Source organism: Podarcis raffonei, chromosome Z (assembly GCF_027172205.1).
Source record: "Podarcis raffonei isolate rPodRaf1 chromosome Z, rPodRaf1.pri, whole genome shotgun sequence".
Taxonomy (NCBI): Eukaryota; Metazoa; Chordata; class Lepidosauria; order Squamata; family Lacertidae; genus Podarcis; species Podarcis raffonei.
In genome coordinates, this window is record NC_070621.1 from 40,962,747 (window position 1) to 40,982,860 (window position 20,114).

General features: G+C 44.4%; 1 protein-coding gene across 1 annotated transcript in view; it reads right to left on the reverse strand.

Moving 5' to 3' along the window:
* Nucleotides 1-408: 408 nt before the first annotated feature.
* COMMD5 (COMM domain containing 5) overlaps nt 409-20,114 on the reverse strand; it is a 38,159-nt gene continuing 18,453 nt past the window's right edge. The window contains exons 4-7 of the mRNA XM_053374064.1: nt 15,153-15,203; nt 14,260-14,355; nt 8,774-8,849; nt 409-738 (exon numbers count right to left, since the gene is read on the reverse strand). Of these exons, the coding sequence (XP_053230039.1) occupies nt 637-738; nt 8,774-8,849; nt 14,260-14,355; nt 15,153-15,203 (325 nt within the window). The 3' untranslated portion in view covers nt 409-636. The remainder of the gene's footprint in view (nt 739-8,773; nt 8,850-14,259; nt 14,356-15,152; nt 15,204-20,114) is intronic.

The window sequence follows — 20,114 nt, forward strand, 5'->3', positions numbered from 1 at the left end:
AAGGCCTTGAGTGGAGTTACACAGTTTAGGGACACTTCCCTGCTACTGCTTCTTCAACAAACTTCAAGTCTCTTTTACTTTCATTGTATGCAGCACAATGCCAACTGCAATTCTTCTTTAAGCAAACAAGCAAGCACACGTGCACACACGCACGCAAGCAAGCAAACAAACAAACTGAATTTCATTCCTGACAAATTTCCCTGTTTTTCAGCTAAAGGTCATCTGAAAGGCTACAACACCTTTCCCCACCTGTTTTTCTATGCTGCCGGTAGAGCGGGTTGTGAGCAGATCTCTCACAAACTCTTAGAAATAATTAGTGAGATGAATCAGCACTCTTTCAGAAAGGGCTTTTTCACATCTATAGGGACAGCTATTTTTAAAACGTTTCAATGAATCACGCAAAAGGGCTTATCCAACGAGGATAATGCTATCTTTATGTGTAAAACTTAAAGGAAAAATAACAACAATCTAACAGCTGCTTCTAATACACAGGCGAAAAAATATTTACAGCCACATTATCAGAAGGGTGACGTCGCAATACATGTGATTACAAAACAGAAGCAACTTCTTTTTGATGGTGTTTCTTGTGTGGTTCTCCTAATGTCTTCAAGCCCCAATAATTTAATCAGAAAGGGTTCAGTCCTGAATTTTCAGAACACTCCTTTTCTCCAGGTCATTCATCTCCTTCAGGATCAGAGCAACATTGTACCTTAATTCTTGGAATTTTCCAGCTGGCACCTGGAACATAAAAATACCCAGAAAGGTCAGGGTACAACATCTCCTTCTGATAATATATAATAGGCTTGTAGGAGGCCCCTGCATTCTGAACCTATTTAGAGGACAAGTCACCAGAGGAGAAATCCGACAGATCACCTGAACATTATGTCCCCCAAATTGAAATGGTTTAATTAATTGCATTTTTGCAAATAGAGTCCACAGATCTTAACTAGCCCACAAAAAATTCCTGCCCAACATCACTACAAAGGGAGACAGTGACTTTCATTTCCTAGCCAATTTGAGCCTACTTCAATTCCGTACCCATGCATCTGGGAGTAAGCGCTTCGGAACTCAGTGGATTTACTCCCAAGTATTTATTTACAAATTGCAAAGCTTTCTTACCTGCCCTTCACTGTAAGGTCTGAGGGCAAGTTATGACAATATGCAATTACAGAAAATGAAATTATAAGAACAAGTCAACAGCATGACAATGATAAAACACATAAATCCATTCCAAACGCAGCAGAACATTATAAATTCCTGCAAAAGGGGCGGGTCCCACAAAACACACTACTTTAATCGTCAAAGGCCAGGGGCAAAAAGGTGAGATGTCAGCATCTGTCAGAAGCTGCATAATGACGGTGCCAGATAGGAAGGCAGATGTACAGTTTAGAGGCTGCCACAGAGAATGCCTTTTCCCAGGCTGTCACTCCCTGCAATTCTGAGGATGAGGGATCTACCAAGAGTTCTCTCCTCTGCAGATAATAATAACGTTCAACCAGTACGCATGTATAGGATTGTGCCATTAAGTCTGTCATCAAAACTGATTATCAACAGCAGATCTAACTCTTAGATTTATTAGCAGCAGCCTTGGGACTTCTGGGTTAGCGCCATCGGCTAATGGCGGATTCCCACCGAGCTCCGGAGGGAATCGGCTCCGCAGGATCCGGGTCTTGCCGGGTCTTGGCGACGCGGGGACCCTCAGAAATCACAGGCGCTGAAGCCTGTGAACTTGGTGACTCGGCAGGCACCATTTGCGCCCCCCGACCCGCGAAGGAGCCTTTTTAAAGGCTTCGGAACGGGGGACGGGGTGAGCGGCGCGGTGCTGAGAGTCGACTGCTTCTCCTGCAGAGTGAAGCCGCATGCCATGGTTGGAGAGTGCTGACTTCTTCTTGTGAACAATTGGACTCTAAAAGTAACAACCCATGAGTAATACGGAAATTGGATTTGTAAAGAATTTTTTTTTTTTTAATTAGGCACGATCGGGGAAGGCGCAAACAGGAAGTCCGTCCCCCCGTCTTATAAATAATCTAAAGCAAGGACTAGCTAACTAAGGTCGAGAGAATTTCTTCTTCTTTATTGGGTAAAAGACATTAATTTTACGATTTGGCAGTATAAGTAATTTCACTGGAGGATAAGAGCTAATTTTGAGAGCTGAAGTGCCACCCCCCCGGACCCGGGAGTGATCTGCGAGAGAGCCTGTTGAGGAGATATAGAAGAGTTTGACAGCTGTCAAATTAGCTGTCAAGAAGGAAAAAGAGAACTTTGTTTCTGCTATCTCTGCTGGATATATTTGCTACAATTTGGCTATATTTTGTTGAAAACAAGGAAGAAGTGATACAAACTAACTTGATTTTTGGATTTGAACTGGAAGGAAGATAAAGTAACCAAAATCCCTCTAGAGGGGATTTTGGGACATTACAAGAATGGCTGAAGGAGGAAAAATTCAAGCTAAATTGGACAGAGTGTTTCTTCTCTTGGGAAAGTTACAAGGCCAAATTGATGTTTTGGCTACAAATGTTGCAATTCTGGACTTAACAGTAAACAAATCCATTGAATTTGATAAGGACTTGACTCATGAAGTCCATGCAGCTGGACAAGAAGAGAAACTTGAAAGATTTGAGAGTGTGGAGAAAGAGATATATGTTGTTTCTGAGGAAAAGGAAGGAGGAGATGTAATGTTGCAGATGACGAAGGAGAGCCAGAGGCCTGACATGATGGCTACAAAGGAAAACAAGTACTGGATGATGAAAATCTGTTTTGAATTGAAGATTGAAGAATGGAGAGATCTCCTTATGTGGAGATCTGAAGACCTATGGATTACAAATTTGATTAAGGTGAAAGTTGGAGCTTTTGGGACATTTGGACTTAAAAGGAGTAAGAAACAAGATTCAGGCTCCACTTTTAAGTATGGAGGTCTGGCTGGAAGAAACATGGACCCTATTGGGACAGAGCTTCTCCGAGATCTGGTGTTTAATACTAAGGACTACCAAAAAAACCGGCAGAGAGGAATTGAGAGAGAATTAAGAGCCTCGGACGTGAGGTCTCCAGGCTGATAGTAGACTAAGACTGATGGACATTTGTTGGGGATTGAAACCGGGAAAGGGTGGGGTGGGGTTTGGGAATCCAAAGGGTGCAGAATAGTAATCTGTTTGTTTTATTTTGTTTTGTTATTAGTATGAAAATTGGGGAATTCGTGGAAGGGAATTTGGGTCGACTTTAGAAAAAAGTTTTAAGAATGAGCACTGATGTTTAAATACTGATGTTTATAAGTTAAAATAGGTTTTTTTAAAAAATGAATTAAATATAAAAAGGTCAAAAATTGGGGACAAGAACTTGTTGAATTAACAATTTGAATTGGAATATAAGAAGGGGAGGTGTGGGGAAGTCAGGGAAATATGTTATTGAAAATAAGGATTGTAAACTTTATGTGTTTTTAACTTTTTTGTTTTTTCCTTTTGGATTTTTTAATGTATAAAGGTGGAAAAACTCAATAAATATCTTTAAAAAAAAAAATATTAGCAGCAGCCTTGCACTTGTTACTCAGGAACTCAAAGATACCAAAATATCGGGGCAGTTTTGAAGTCAGCGGTTAAAATCAGTTTTGAAACATTTAGCTTGCCATCTTGATTGAAAATGGCACACTGCTATATCCAAAACCTGCTCCTCAGGAATAATCACCCAAAATGTGCTAATAATATCTTAAAAGGTGTCCGAATGCACAACTTTCCAAAATACTTTTTAAAAAACAAACAAACCCAAATGCATTGAAAAACATTGGGGAAAAACTTCTTTCATGTTGCTTTGATGGAACAACCTCCTGAAAACACCCAGAACAAAACAAGGTTGCATAACTTTGTATAAAGAAAAGCCGCAGTTTCAGCAACTTCTGTGTTTTCCCCACCTCCTGGAGAGTACAGGATCCGACCTGGCCACCTAGCACATGAGTGTGCTGACTTAGAAAAATGTGATAGCTCAGGATCAATTTCTCTTTCAGCCTGCCAACAGCATTAAGGATTTTCCTCATCTAGTTGCCAAATCCCTTCATTAGATTCATGAACTAAATGAGAGATAATCTGTGGAAATGACTGCTTATCTCCCTGCTGCCAAACATACAGCTCAGTAGGTAGAGCATGTGACTCTTAATGTAAGGGCTGTGAGTTTGAGCCCCACACTGGGCAAGAGTCCTGCATTGCAGAGGGTTGGACTAGAAGACTCTCAGGGTCCCTTCCAATTCTACAATTCTTTGATTCTATACCAGGGTCTCCCAAGCTTGCATCTCCAGCTGTTTTAGGACTACAGTCCCCACCATCCCTGACCACTGGTCCAGCTAGCTAAGGATGATGGGAGTGGTACTCCAAAAAACAGCTGGAGACCCAGGTTTGAGAAATACTGTTCGATACCAATTCACCTCTCACATCACACACTTTGTACTCCAGATTAAGCTTTGTAGGATCTACATCAGTGCTGGGAAACCTATGGCACTCCAGATGTTGCTAGACTTCAATTCCCATCATCCCTGAATGCTGGGTGTGTGTGTGCTGCGGATAGGGGCTGGATTCCAACAACATCTGGAAGGGCACAGGCTACCCAGCCCTGACCTACATTATGGGTTTTCAAATCAAATTTAGGCAAAAAGGAGAACTTGCTCTCTGGAGAATTATTTCTTGTCCGCACCACAACAACTGCATCCCACTAATTTCTGCAGAGCTGCAATACTGCCCACTCAGTTCCATGTTGCCCCCACCTTCCAAAAAGGAATGGGGAAGAACTTAAGAGCCCTGATAGTAAAGGTAAAGGGACCCCTGACCATTAGGTCCAGTCATGGCCGACTCTGGGGTTGTGGCGCTCATCTCGCTTTATTGGCCGAGGGAGCCAGCGTACAGCTTCCGGGTCATGTAGCTAGCATGACTAAGCCACTTCTGGCGAACCAGAGCAGCACACGGAAACGCCGTTTACCTTCCCACCGGAGCGGTACCTACCGTATTTTTCACCCAATAGGACGCACTTTTCCCCCTCCAAAAATGAAGGGGAAATGTGTGTGCGTCCTATGGGGCAAATGCAGGCTTTCGCTGAAGCTTGGAGAGCTAGAGGGGTCGGTGCGCACCGACCCCTTTTCTCTCTCCAGGCTTCAGGAAGCTATCCGTAAGCCTGGGGAGCCCGCAGGAGTTCCCGCAGGGCTCCCTAGGCTGCGGAAAGCAGCCTGCTGCCCGGAGCGTGGGGCGCACTGAAGCAGAGTGCCCCACGCTTCGGGAAGCTATCCTTAAGCCTGGGGAGTCCGCAGGAGTTCCCGCAGGGCTCCTTAGGCTGCGGATAGCAGCCTGCTTGCCCGGAGTGCGGGGCGCACTGAAGCAGAGCGCCCTGTGCTTCGGGCAGATATCCGCAGCCTAGGGAGCCCTGCGGGAGTTCCCGCGGCTGGGGGGGGGGAATAATTTTTTTTCTTTATTCCCCCCCCACCGAAAAAAAACTAGGTGCGTCCTATGGGCCGGTGCGTCCTATAGGGCGAAAAATACGGTATTTATCTACTTCACTTTGACGGGCTTTCAAACTGCTAGGTTGGCAGGAGCAGGGACCGAGCAGCGGGAGCTCACCCCGTCATGGGGATTCGAACCGCTGACCTTCTGATCGGCAAGCCCCAGGCTCTGTGGTTTAACCAACAGCACCACCCGCGTCCCAAGAGCCCTAATGGACCAGGCTAAAAGCCCACCCAGTTCAGCACCCAGCTCTCACGATGGCCACCAGAAGCCTGGGAGTCCATCATCAGGACATGGGGGCAACCCAATGTTCTCTGCTTGCAATTTCCAGCAACTGGTATACAGTACATGGGCTTGCTAAAACTTGTTGCTTAAACACAAAGGCAGTCTTGCAGGGACCACTCTGAGAAAGAGGTGTGAACCACTAGCAGGGCCCCCCTTTCAAGGCACCGTTTGTGTGGGCAAGCACCTCTCCATGGCCGCTGCACTTTACAACCCTGCAATTCTCTGCAAAAGCAGAGCAGCGGCCTAGAAAGGTTTGAAGACCAAAGCTTAGTGTGAATTTACAAGGCCGTGCACCATAGCTCACTGGGCAGAGCATCTGCTTTGCATCTAGACGGCTTCAGGCTCCATCCCTGACATCTCCAGGTAAGGCTAGGAGACAACTCTGGAGAGCTGTTGCCAGCCAGCATGCAGAGCTAGATGTAGCAGTGGTCTGGCTTGGTATAAAGCAAGCTTCCTACACTCCTAACTATATCTTGCATCTCAAATGTTCATTAGTTATTTGCCTATTTAGACAGCTGAGCTGATTAAAGTCTGTTCAGCAGCAGCAGACAATGCCAGGGAAAGCCAGCGTGGCTCCCCTCCCGATGCTGTTCAACTCCCCTAAAACCCCAGCCAACATGGCCAACAGGAACTGCTCTTGGCATCAGTCTGTCTCAAGAGGCAATGGAGTGAGCCTCCTCTCTGGGATGCAAGCCTGGGCAGTGTGTATGGAGGTCCTGGGCTACACAGACAACAAGAATCTCCTATCAGCCTTGTTGGTGTGGCCCAAAGGAAATCTGAGCACCACCTTGGCAGCAGCCACGAAATTAAAAGATGCCTGTTTCTTGGGAGAGAAGCAATGACAAACCTAGACAGCATCTTAAAAAGTAGAGACATCACCTTGCACATCACCTTGCCAACAAAGGTCCGTATAGTAAAAGCTATGGTTTTCCCAGTAGTGATGTATAGAAGTGAGAGCTGGACCATCAAGAAGGCTGATCGCCGAAGAATTGATGCTTTTGAATTATGGTGCTGGAGGAGACTCTTGAGAATCCCATGGACTGCAAGAAGATCAAACCTATCCATTCTGAAGGAAATCAGCCCTGAGTGCTCACTGGAAAGACAGATCCTGAAGCTGAGGCTCCAATGCTTTGGCCACCACATGAGAAGAGAAGACTCCCTGGAAAAGACCCTGATGTTGGGAAAGATGGAGGGCACAAGGAGAAGGGGACGACAGAGGACAAGATGGTTGGATAGTGTTCTTGGAGCTACCAGCATGAATTTGACCAAACTGCGGGAGGCAGTGGCAGACAGGAGTGCCAGGCGTGCTCTGGTCCAAGAAGAGTCGGACACGACTAAACGACTAAACAACAACAACAAATGGCTGCAGTAGTTGCTGGAAGGAGGAGTACAACCGTCTTAGGGACTCCACTCTGGATTTGTGTTGGGTTTACTCCTGAGCCTTTTCTTCTCCCAAAGATGTCCCACAAAGCAGCAGGGATGGATTTTCCCTTGGGGTTTACTCCCAAAGCCTTTCTTACGAATGAGTATAGCAGAGGTTTAGGACCAGAGTTTTCCTTCTCCTAGATGAGCTACCATCCCAGGCTGACAAACCCCACCTGCCCCTCACCTTCTTCAACAGCTTATTCAGAAAACCACCATCTTGACCATTGGGCACACTACTGGTCTCTTCATCTCCATCTGCTAGAGCCTGTCTTCACATGCAGGGGAATTCCCTAATTCACCAAAGGTTTGAGACCCTTTGGCTACCCTCATTTTGTTTAGCCAGCTAGTTGAAGCAGCTTTCTGAGTTGTGACTGCTGTCACATGCTGACAGTTTCTAGGAGCCACAGGTGAGAGCTGAGTGCAGGATAGGGACCAAAGGTGGACAAGCTATCGCAGAAGGAACATGATGTGTCCCCCGCCAGGGGTGCTACCTTTCCCCTAATACCCCATACACTCCTCAGAAATGGTTGACCAACAACATATGGAGGACCAACACTGACACTTTGTGCCGAATTTCTTCTGAGATGATGAGCTGTGGCTTTTGGAGGAGAATGTTTTTATTAAACAATGCCTGACACACTACAAATCAATTATTTCCTATTATATAGGAATATAATTCTGGTATATTCTGCATTTCCTTTTTGGATGAAATGACCAGGAGATAGTCGCAACAACAAATACACTTTGTTTGATTGATTGATTGACTGACTGATGGATGTTCGTAAGTGGCAGGCTTAAGTGTAGTTTCAAGGGAATCTTAAAGATTTTAATTTATTTTTAAAATGCAATTAAATGTAAGCTGGATAAACCATTAAGGTCAATGCATAAGAAGTGAACTCCTATGAAGATCTGCTCAGAAGGAAGTACCTTAAGCTCAATGGGACTTACTCCCAGGTAAGTATGTATAAGATTGCAACCTAATGTATGGGAAACAGTAAACACATGAAGCTGCCTTATATGAAGTCAGACCAGTGGTCTACCTAGCTCAGTATTGTCTACACTGACTGGCAGCAGCTCTCCAAGGTTGCAGATGGCTGACATTCCCAGCCCTATCTGGAACTGGACCTGAGACAACTGGCATGCTCTATCACTGAGCCAGAGCCCATTCAGTTGGATATTTCAGACTTGTTGCTTTTCATGTTTCTCTCTGAATCCAGAAGAGCAAGAGATGTATATTTCCATTTTTTCACCCATCAAGCTCAGCCCTTGTTGGGGTCTCCTTCTTGCAGTTTTCCCTAAACCACACAACCCTTATGCCTCGGCACTGTTGTTTTAACCTCTTAAACCACAGCACTCACTCAATGAATATTGGAAATAGAGATAATGCAATGCACTCTGAGAGCTTTAATTTGTTTTACAGCCCAGGTCACCCTGTGCCTGATTCTTAAGAGCAGTCTTTCAGAGAACTCCATACAAATCCATGAATATAAATTGCTTCCAAAGGCTTTCTAAAATTCCTAGTAAACAGCTATTCACTGTCGTACGAAGAATATAAAGCGAGCCCGCTCTTATTTAGCAATGGCAGTACTTACTTCAAAGCGATGAGCTGACCCGTCAGAGAGCTTCAGTTGCATTAAAATGGATGGCTGCAAAGCCCGAGCCAATGAGCTGAAATCAATCACATTATTACCATTAGAGTTGCTAGGGGAACAAGGAAGACTTGGACATGAGTCCTTTACATGTAGTGCAAAACAACAACAACAACAACAACAAAACCCCACAGGCAGTATCTGCTACATTCCAGGGGAATGTGTGCCTTTAAGCTGGACAGGAAACCAGATCCAATTAATGGCCACAACAGCTGGACTCTACATGTAAGCAAATGTGGGTATATGTGTAAAAAATACAATGCAAATTATCTTAAGATATAACCACTATATGAAAAACACAGGTGTCAGGGTTGTCTTAAGCATATGCGGCACTGGGGTGCAAAGACCTGCCCGGCGCCCCCCCCCCACAGCCCAGCGCATCAAACAAGCCCGAGGCATTGGCAACTGAGCGAAGCCAGGCGCCTCGTGGTGTGAGCAGCATGCGCTGGGCAGGCCTCTCCACAGCCCTACACCAATCCCAGGCGCGCAGGAGGGTGGAGCCAGCCGGCCGCTTCAGTGCCTCGCTGGCTTGCTCGCCCCCAAACTCACGGTGCAGAGTTGCCCACAGCAGAAGAGCCTGCGGCGGCGCTCTGACGGGTGACCACTTCCCCAGACTCCAACTCTTGGGCCCCCAGACTCTCGGCCTGGTGCCCCTGAGAGCCTGGCTCCCGGATGCCCCGCACCCTTGGCGCCTATGGTTAAGACGGGGCCCTGACAGGTGTTCTTTAAACCATGCACTCTTGGAGGAAACTGATTTTATAGAACCATTTCAATGAAAGTCTAGGCCCATTTTGGCACAGAAACTGCTTTTTTTCAGAGGCCTTTGGCTAATTAAACACTCTACAGCCTTTTAAACCGTGTGCGTGCGTGCGCATGTGTTATTGTTTTGTTTATTGTTAAGCTATGTATTTTTTGTGTTTTCATACTGCAAACCGCCTTGTGATACTCTGAGGAAGAGCAGCATATAAGATTTAATAAATAAATAAAATAATTGACGAGCTCTCCACAGTTTAAAGCATGAAACAAGATGTATTCCTGGAGACTATGGTTACGTGCTTAAATAATCATTATTGCTGGTATCGTTTTATTGTTTCTTGTGACTTCATCATTCATATACTTCCCCCCCCCACCCCCCAATGAAAGAAAAACTGCTGGGGCTGCCCTATCAAAGGCTCAAACAGCTGGACCACTAACACAGTATATTACCTACTGTGACAGGCAACTGCTCTCTTAAGATCTCAGGAGCAAGCCTTTTCTTCTTCCTATCAGAGAAGTTTTTCACTGGAAATGCAAAGGACTGATCTAAGGTCCTTCCAACAAGCCAAAAAAGGTTCCATAACATTATAATCTATCCCATAGTATGATGTCAGCTGCTTTCAACCTGGTATTATGCCCCCCTCTAAATTCCTTAATTCCCTGGTCCAAGCTAAGTCCCACTCAGAGCAGAACCACTGAAATTAATGTGCATGACTAATTTTGCCCCATTAATTTCAATGGGCCCAGGTTTGGTTGAATACAACCTACTGCTCTCTCTCTCTCTCCTAGCAGTGGGATTCATTTCTGAAAGTGTTATGAGCATTAGCATTCCTCAGTAAGGATGCACTCTCAGCAAACTAGCACGCAGGAAGTCAACAGGGTGGCAGGGGAGAGCAGTTTTCCACTACAGTGGTACCTCGGGTTAATTACTTAATTCGTTCCGGAGGTCCGTTCTTAACCTGAAACTGTTCTTAACCTGAAGCACCACTTTAGCTAATGGGGCCTCCTGCAGCTGCCGCGCCGCCAGAGCACGATTTCTGTTCTCATCCTGAAGCCAAGTTCTTAACCTGAGGTACTATTTCTGGATTAGCGGAGTCTGTAACCTGAAGAGTATGTAACCTGAAGTGTATGTAACCTGAGGTACCACTGCGTTTCTCATTTGCGAAAATTTTTTCCATTACCTGAAAATACACTGTTTCAGAAAGCTAATTAGAAACAGGATGATTGCATGATGATATCACTCAAACTGGGCAGTTTCAAAAACAGTAATTCACTCTCTGCTACCCTGCAAAGCAGTTGAAGGCCACCATCCCCTTACCTAACACATGGCCCTGGAAACAACCTTGAGACCTTATTGTTTGATCAAGGTTTTCTAGCTGGATGAGAACATCTCTGGCTTAGGTGTTCCTGCTGCTTTGCTTTCAAAATTATGTTCAGTTGCTTTTATGGCTACGCTTGTAAACAACCTTGAGCCTGATGTGGAAGGCAATCTGTAAAATAAATTAATGAATTTGTATTTGCAAAAGGGGGTGGCAGGGGAGTTGAAAGGTGTTAAAACTGAAGGAGATTAAATTTTATTTGATTTGAAGCCAAAAGCACACATAATCCAAACACGGAAAATTAGATCTAAATAGAGTTAGGGCATGTGGGGAAACGTTCTGATTGAAAGTTATCGAAACAACAACGACAACCCCACATCAGCTGAGAAAGAAACCCATCTCTCTGAAAACAGGACAAGGACCTTATAGCAACCAAAGTGAGGGAAGGGCCTTTCTGGAGCCAGCCTTGTTGAACTCTCCCCAGAAGTAGAAAATGAATCACTGTGTGTGCCATTCTGCCAGCCAGTTGGCCTCTACCAAAATTAGAAAAGAAACCAGCAGGTGCCAAGAGCTCTATGGCCAAGAATGAACTCTCCCCGTGCCTGTAGGTGAGGCTGTTCCTTGAGGATAAACAGGAAATTTCTGGGGGAGCTGGCAAGGGATGGAAACCAAGAAGGAAGAAAACCCAAAAATGGAACCCACGTTCTCCAAGGAAGGACTGTTTACACCTCCCAAAACAACTAAGGTGAAGAATATTTAGCTATGTGTTCTCCAGTCTTTCGTTGGTGCACAATATATAATAAAAGCCACTGTTATGATAGTACTGTTGACTCCAAATAAATAGAGGGATTCAGCTCCCTCAACAGCTCCTGTCAGGTCAGGTTTCTCTACCTAAAACATGTTCAGCAGATTTCCGTATTTTTCGCCCTATAGGACGCACTTTTCCCCCTCCAAAAATGAAGGGGAAATGTGTGTGCGTCCTATGGGGCGAATGCAGGCTTCAGGAAGCTATCCGCAAGCTGTGGGAGAGCTGCGTGAAGTCGCGCAGCTCTCCCACAGCTTTTGGAGAGCTGCCTGCACCCCGAAGCCTGGGGGCACGCTGAGCTCAGCGCCCCCCAGGCTTCGGGCTTTGCGCAGCTCTCCCACAGCTTCTGGGGGCTGGGGTCGGGGGAAGCTTGGGCTTCCCCCGCCCCAGCCCCGCGCCTGAGGGGAAAAAATCTTTATTTCCCCCCCAAAAAACTATGTGTGTCCTATGGGCCGGTGTGCCCTATGGGCCGAAAAATACGGTACCTTGAGACACTGACTACCTGGCAACTACATAGAGCCTTTGTTGGACCAAGGTTCCAACAGATGCCTTCAGCATACTTAGAAGGGAGACACCCAGGAATTCCCAATATGGAACGCAAATGCATTTATGGATGCAATCAGGTCGAGGGTATCATGCAATACCTGCTGATTTGCCCCTTATATACCGTATTTTTCGCTCTATAAGACACACATTTTCCCCTCCAAAAATTAAGGGGAAATATGTGTGCGTCCTATGGAGCGAATGCAGGCTCCTTGGCTTCAGTGATAGAAATGCGAAGTCTCCGAAGTGCAGTGGGAGCGCTCCCGCCGCGCTCCAGAGGCTTTGCTTGCTTTCGCTGAAGCCCGGGAGAGAGAGAGGGGGGTCGGTGCGCAACGACCCCTCTCGGTCTCCAGGCTTCAAAGATAGCTGCCTGAAGCCTCTGGAGAGCAGCGGGAGCTCCCGCTGCGCTCCGGAGGCTTCGGGTTCCTTTCGCTGAAGCGTAGGTGCCCCTTCAGCTAAGGCGCAGCACCCCTTCAGCCAAGCGGGAGGAGAAATGGAAGGGGCTCCGTTTCTCCTGCCGCTTCGCTGAAGGGGCGCTACGCAGAGAGGGGGAGAATTATTTTTTCTTGTTCTCCCCCTCTAAAACAAGGTGCTGCCTATGGTTGGGTGCGTCCTATAGATCGAAAAATACAGCACAATGCACAGACAACTTTTTTTAAATGTCCTCTTCTCAGGCTGATCCCCCTCAGGAAGTGACAGTTGATGTTTAGGCTTAGCTGATAAAAGATCTACAAATTACCGTATTTTTCGCCCCATAGGATGCACCGGCCCATAGGATGCACCTAGTTTTTTTGGGGGGGGGAATAAAGAAATTTTTTTTTATTCCCCCCCCCCCCCCAGGCGTGGGGCTGGGGCAGGGGAAGCCCGAGCTTCCCCCGACCCCAGCCCCCAGAACAGGCAGCTCTCCGCAAGCCTTGGGAGACCGGCGCGACTTCCCGCCGGGCTCCCACGGCTTGCGGATATCTGCCTGAAGCCCAAACCAGGTCGGGGAACAGTGGGATGTTGGCGCTCCGCCTCCCCACTGTTCCTTGAGCTTGTGGGGCTGGCGGCGGGGAGAAGCGCGCTTCTCCCCACCGCCAGCCTCCAAACCAGGGCGGGGAACCGAACCCTGGGGCGCGCTGTGCAGCGTGCCCCAGGCTTCGGGATGCAGGCTACTATCCGCAAGCCTAGGGAGCCCGACGGGAACTCCCGCGGGCTCCCAAGGCTTGCTGAGAGCTTCCTGAAGCCTGGAGAGTGAGAGGGGTCGGTGCGCACCGACCCCTCTCACTCTCCAGGCTTCAGCGAAAGCCTGCATTCGCCCCATACACATTTCCCCTTCATTTTTGGAGGGGAAAAGGTGCGTCCTATAGGGTGAAAAATACGGTACACACCTGGTAGCCAAATTTGCTCTGTTCCAGTTATGTTAATGCTTCCTAATTTTAAATATTTATGCTGTAAACTTTTTATGCTGCAAACTTTTATAGGTTATGTCGTGATTTCAGAAGAAAGTCTTGCTCCTGCCTTTGTAAAGGCCTAATGGATTGATTGATTGATTGACTTTCAGCAGACCAGCTCCCTACTTCCCTCTGCTACGGCCTGGAAAACTACCAACTATGAGAATGGCAGGCTGTCAATTGGCAACAAGAACATGATCGGGGTCCCTCTGGGTTTACATCTGTCCTGGTGGTTAGGCTTTTCCTGTCTGTGTGTAAATGTGCCTGAGAAGGTGCTTATTTTTTAAGAATGTGGTGGCTCTGCTGGACAAAGGCCTGTCCAATCCAGCATTCTGTTCTCACAAAGGCCACCCTGAGGCCTATGGGAAGCCTGCAAGAAGGACACTCTCTTTCTCATGACCCCCAGATACTGGAGGTAACACATAATCTTCATGCTTGTGTTTTCCTAACCAGGTGGGACCTGGCTGAGGGGAGATTTCAGTTGGGGGGGGCACTTTTGCCATCTGCCCAAACTGGGCCAGCCTCCACAGACACCCACTGAAAATTCAGGCATGGGCTTCATATATCCTGTACCTGGTAGAAATGGCCACATCTACCCTCCACTTGAAGTCTTCGATTCTAGGCAGCTTACTAGCTTGCTTCTGAATGGCCTCTTCAAGAGCAGGTTGCCTGTTGGTGAGAAAAATAAATGGCACTCAAGAAAGCAGGAGCAAGACTCTTCAGAGCAGTGGTGCAATGGAACCTTGGTACCCCAAGGGCCACATTGCCTTCTGGACAATTTTCCAGGGGGCCACACCCAGCAGTGGGCAGGATCAGAGGCAAAAGCAGCTCAAGAGGCAAAAGCAAATTTTACCTTTGTATACCAAGCTAACTTTCTGCACACACTCACTTAGCTGTCTGCCCCCTTCATTCAGGCAAGCAAGAGAAATAGCCAAAGTTTAAGGGCAAATTACAGCCAGGCAAAAACACTCAAGGAGGGTGTAGAGGAAGACACTGGTGTGGCATAGGGAGGGAGTGTGGCATAAGGCGGGTGTGTGGCCTGGAGAGAATTCCGAGGGCCAGACAGAGAGGTTGGGAGGACCACATTTGGCCCCAGGGCCAAAGTTCACCAACATTACTCCAGAGGCAATGAACTGGGAAGACTGGAGTATGACTTCAGTGAATAATCTAAAGAGTAAGGTATACTGCCATGACTAAGGAACATAGGCCAGTATCAGTGTGTGGGATATTAAGGGGATTCTCTTAGTACTTCCCCCCACCCACAGGAAAGGGCATTCTCTGTGGTAACCCCCTAATTCCCCCTCCTTAAAGTCTTTCCAAGACAGAACCAATAAACTTTCTGATGAATGGCTTGTTCAGAAATATATTAAATGAAAGAATAAGACCTTGTGGAGAGAAATATAGGTTAGGGAATGATGCAAATCTCAAGAAAGGGAAAGGGAAAGACTGAAAATCTGCAAACTTACCTGTTTCCAAAGACTACAGTGGCGAAGTCCACAATGAAATCTTCTGGAATCCTTAAAATAAAAGAGCAAATTGAGGCAAACGGCACACGAACCCCACTATGAAGTATGTCCTCCTCCCAGTTATTAAAGGAAGAAAAGATAGTAGCTTACTGGATGTGGGATTGCTTTTTAGGAAGTCCCCCATAAGGAAAGCCAGCACAACAACCTTGTGGTCAAACTATACCAGCGTCTTGGACAGCTGATTTTGTTATCACAAACGCTTCTCCGATGTTTTAATCCTCTAATGTTCAATTTCTGTTTTGAATTCTGTATATTGTATTTTGTAAGTTCGTTTGGGCCCCAGGTGGTGAAAAGTGGGGTATACATTTTTTAAAAAGGTGAGTAAATGGAACAGGAAAGTTTCCCTAGCTGAGTGAAAACCTCACCCAGAACTTCAGGGTAGGAGAGGAGGCGAGAGGTGAAGGGGTTGAAAGGAAATAGAATTCTCTTTAGATGGGAACTCCCCCAAGGCCTATCTTTCAAATTTAAAGGAAGGAAAATAAGAATAAGGACAGTGGATGATAAAGACAAATTTTTGAACGACCACGAGGAGGATCTACTGAAGGGGGTGGAAGCTGGAGAGGAGCCAACTGCATCAGAAAAAGGAATTGGGGACATAGCAAACTTATCATTTGGACTTCCTGAACCTGGGAAAGATACACCACCGACAGAAGAAGAACAACAACTTGGTGCAGTTGGTGGGAGGAGCAAGTAACTCACTATGGCTCTGCAACTTCTAAGTTGGAATTGTAATGGACTTAATTCCCCTCAAAAGAGAAAAGGTGTTTTTCACATATTAAGAAAAGAACAATTGGATTTGATTTGTCTACAGGAAACACATGTAATGAAGCTACACAGGAAGATACTTATTAACAAGAGATTGGGACAAGAATTTATTTCATCTGATAAGGTCAAAAAAAGAGGAGTTGTGATATATGCAAAGGAGAAACTTTTACCGAAACAAATCTTTAAGGATGAACAAGGAAGATATTTGGCTATTGAAATTCAACTTCAAGGAGAGAAATTTCTGATTGTAGGGGTGTATGCACCGAACGAGGGGAAATCTGAATTTTTTAAGAAGTTGCATGAAGTTCTTCTGGACTATATGGACTATAATATAATCTTAATGGGAGATATGAATGGAGTTGTCTCCACAAATATGGACAAGGCACAAAGACAGGTAATCACCAAAGATGGTAGATTACCAAAGACTTTCTTTGAACTGACTGACAATATGGACCTGATTGACATTTGGAGAACTAAGAACCCCCTAGGGAGAGAGGGAACTTTTTTCTCTGAAGCTAAAATGACCTGGACTAGAATTGACCAAATTTGGATTACTAGAGGAATGGCACCAAAGATAAAAAAAGTGGAAATCTGCCCTAAAACATGCTCTGACCATAATGCAGTAAAGATGGAGATGAAGCAAATGACACCCGGCTCTTTTAGATGGAGAATGAATGACACTTTATTTAGAGATGAAGAAGTATATAAAAAAGGCCCAAAAAACCTTGAGAGATTATTTTGAAATAAATATGACTACTAATGTTGAAAAAAGAGTAATCTGGGATGCCAGTAAAGCCATGATGAGAGGGTTCCTGATTCAACAGAATGCAATAAAGAAGAGAAGTCGAAATGAGAAAAAGGATAAAATTCTGGAGAAAATAAAAGAAGGAGAGAAAAAATTGAGAGTAAAGCCAAAGTCACAGGAGATCTTGAAAGAAATAAAGTTATTTCAGGTACAATACATGGAATTGATGAATCAGGAAATAGAATGGAAAATTAAACAAATGAGACAGAAGACATTTGAATCAGCGAACAAATGTGGGAAACTACTTGCTTGGCAACTGAAAAAAAGACAAAAATTAAATACTATTACAAATTTGGAAGTAGAAGGAAAAGATATACATAACCCAATTGAGATTAGAAACTGCTTCCAGAAATATTTTAAACAATTATATGCACAAGGGCCACAGAACGAAATGGACATAGACCGATTTTTGAAGATAAATGGATTACAAAAAATCTCACAAGAAAGCAAACTTATGTTGAACTGCAAAATATCTGACCAGGAGATAGAATGTGCCATTCAAAATATGCAAGTAGGCAAGTCTCCAGGACCGGATGGTTTGACTTCCAGCTACTACAGATCCTTGAAAGAGTGGCTATTACAACCATTGAAGGAAGTCTGTAATGAAATCTTGGAGGGGAAAAGGGCACCAGAATCGTGGAAAGAGGCTTATATTACACTAATACCAAAAACAGAGACTGAAAAGACTCAACTTAGGAACTACCGTCCCATATCCTTATTAAATGTGGATTACAAAATCTTTGCTGACATTTTGGCTAAGAGACTGAAAAAAGTTCTGATTGAGGAGATTCATAAGGACCAAGCGGGCTTTCTTCCGGGAAGACATCTTTCTGATAACTTGAGGAATATAATTGACATTTTGGAAAAGCTAGAAGTGAACATAAATACTAAGGCAGTTTTGATATTTGTGGACGCGGAGAAAGCCTTTGACAATATTTCTTGGAGTTTTATGAAAAAGAACCTGCAGGGTATGGGGGTAGGCCATGGTTTTGAGAATGGTATAGGTGCAATATATTCAGAACAAACGGCCAAACTAATTGTAAATAATGTGGTTACTGAACAATTTAAGATAGAAAAAGGGACACGACAGGGATGCCCAATTTCCCCTCTGCTCTTTATATCGGTCCTGGAGGTTTTGCTGAATATGATTAGAAGGGACCGGATGGTTAAAGGTATACAGGTTGGAGCTAAACAGTTCAAATTGAGAGCATTTGCAGATGATCTAGTTTTGACATTACAGGAGCCAGAATCTAGTACCAAAAGAGTTCTAGAATTAATTCAAGAATTTGGTCAGGTTGCAGGGTTTAAATTGAACAAGTTAAAAACTAAGGTTCTTGAGAAAAACTTAACACCGATTGAAAGAGAGAAGTTTCAGAATGAAACAGGACTGACTGTGGTTAAGAAAGTGAAGTACTTGGGGATTAATATGACAGCAAAAATGGGAATTTGTTTAAAGATAATTATGAAAAATGTTGGGCTGAAGTGAAAAAAGATTTAGAAATTTGGTCAAACTTGAAGCTTTCCTTGCTGGGTCGAATTGCAGCTATAAAGATGAATGTATTGCCTAGAATGTTGTTTTTGTTTCAAACATTGCAAATTTTGGACAAAATGGACTGTTTCAAGAAGTGGCAGAAAGACATTTCTAAATTTGTCTGGCAGGGCAAGAAGCCTAGAATAAAATTTAAGATATTAACTGATGTAAAGGAAAGGGGTGGATTTGCCCTGCCAGACTTTAAACTTTATTATGAGTCAGCAGCATTCTGCTGGTTGAAAGACTGGCTGCTTCTTGAGAATACAGACATTTTGGTTCTTGAAGGTTTTAACAATGTATTTGGGTGGCATGCATATTTGTGGTACGACAAGGTTAAAGCACATAAAGCTTTCAAAAACCATATTGTCAGAAGAGCATTGTTTAATGTTTGGATTAGATATAAGGATCTATTGGAAAATAAAACTCCAAGTTGGTTGTCACCAATGGAGGTTAAGGCTCAGAGAAAACTTAACATGGAGGCCAAATGGCCAAAATACTGGGAAATTTTGGAACAAGAAGGGGACAGATAGAAATTGCAGAGTTTTGAGAAATTGAAAGATAAAGTGCGAGATTGGCTTCATTATTACCAGATAATGGAGGTTTACAATTCGGACAAGAAAGTTGGTTTCCAGGTGGAAAAATCTAAATTGGAAACAGAATTGTTAGAATCCAAAACTAAGACTTTGTCAAAAATGTATAACTTGCTGCTGAAATGGAATACTCAGGATGAGACGGTTAAATCTGTAATGATTAAGTGGGCACAAGACGTTGGACACAATATTATGTTTGCTGACTGGGAACAGTTGTGGACCACCGGGATTAAATTTACGGCATGTAATGCCTTAAGAGAAAATATTATGAAAATGATATATAGGTGGTACATGACCCCAGTCAAGCTTGCAAAAATCTATCATCTGCCTGATAACAAATGTTGGAAATGTAAGGTAAATGAAGGTACATTCTTTCACCTTTGGTGGACGTGCCCCAGGATTAAGGCCTTCTGGGAAATGATATATAATGAATTGAAAAAGGTATTTAAATATACCTTCTTGAAGAAACCAGAGGCCTTTCTCTTGGGCATGGCCGGCCAAGCGGTGCCAAAGAAGGACAGAACTTTTTTCATGTATGCTACAACAGCAGCAAGAATACTCATCGCAAAGTATTGGAAGACGCAATATCTACCCACTCTGGAAGAATGGCAGATGAAACTGATTGACTGTATGGGATTGGCAGAAATGACGAGCAGAATCCGTGACCAGGGAGAAGAGTCGGCAGAAGAAGATTGGAAAAAATTTAAGGACTATTTACAGAAATATTGTAAAATTAAGGAATGCTGAATGATGTTGGATTGAAATTAAGTGGTTTCTAGCTGTAATGATATAAAGGAATATGGAAGAAAAAAAGGGTTTGGATAGAAAATAAGGTGATATTGTAAGCTGTAATGCTTTAAGTTAAGGATTTGCTGAACAAAGAATTTAAAAGGGAATACAAGAAGGGGAGGTATGAGGAGGTCAGAGAAATAGGTTACTGAAAAGATTGTTTTATGAACTATATGTCTTTTTAAATTTTTCTTTTTTTGTTTGTATAAAAAATTGAAAATTTCAATAAATATCTTTAAAAAAAAAAAGAGAGAGAGGTGAAGGGGTTGGGGAGCCAACAGTGATGGCGGCAGGAAGAAAAGACTGTGGCTCAGTCTCCACTATACGTTTAAAGTGGTATCATACCAATTTAAACAGCCATAGTTTCCCCCAACGCAGATGGCGCGGTGGGTTAAACCACTGAGCCTAGGACTTGCCGATCA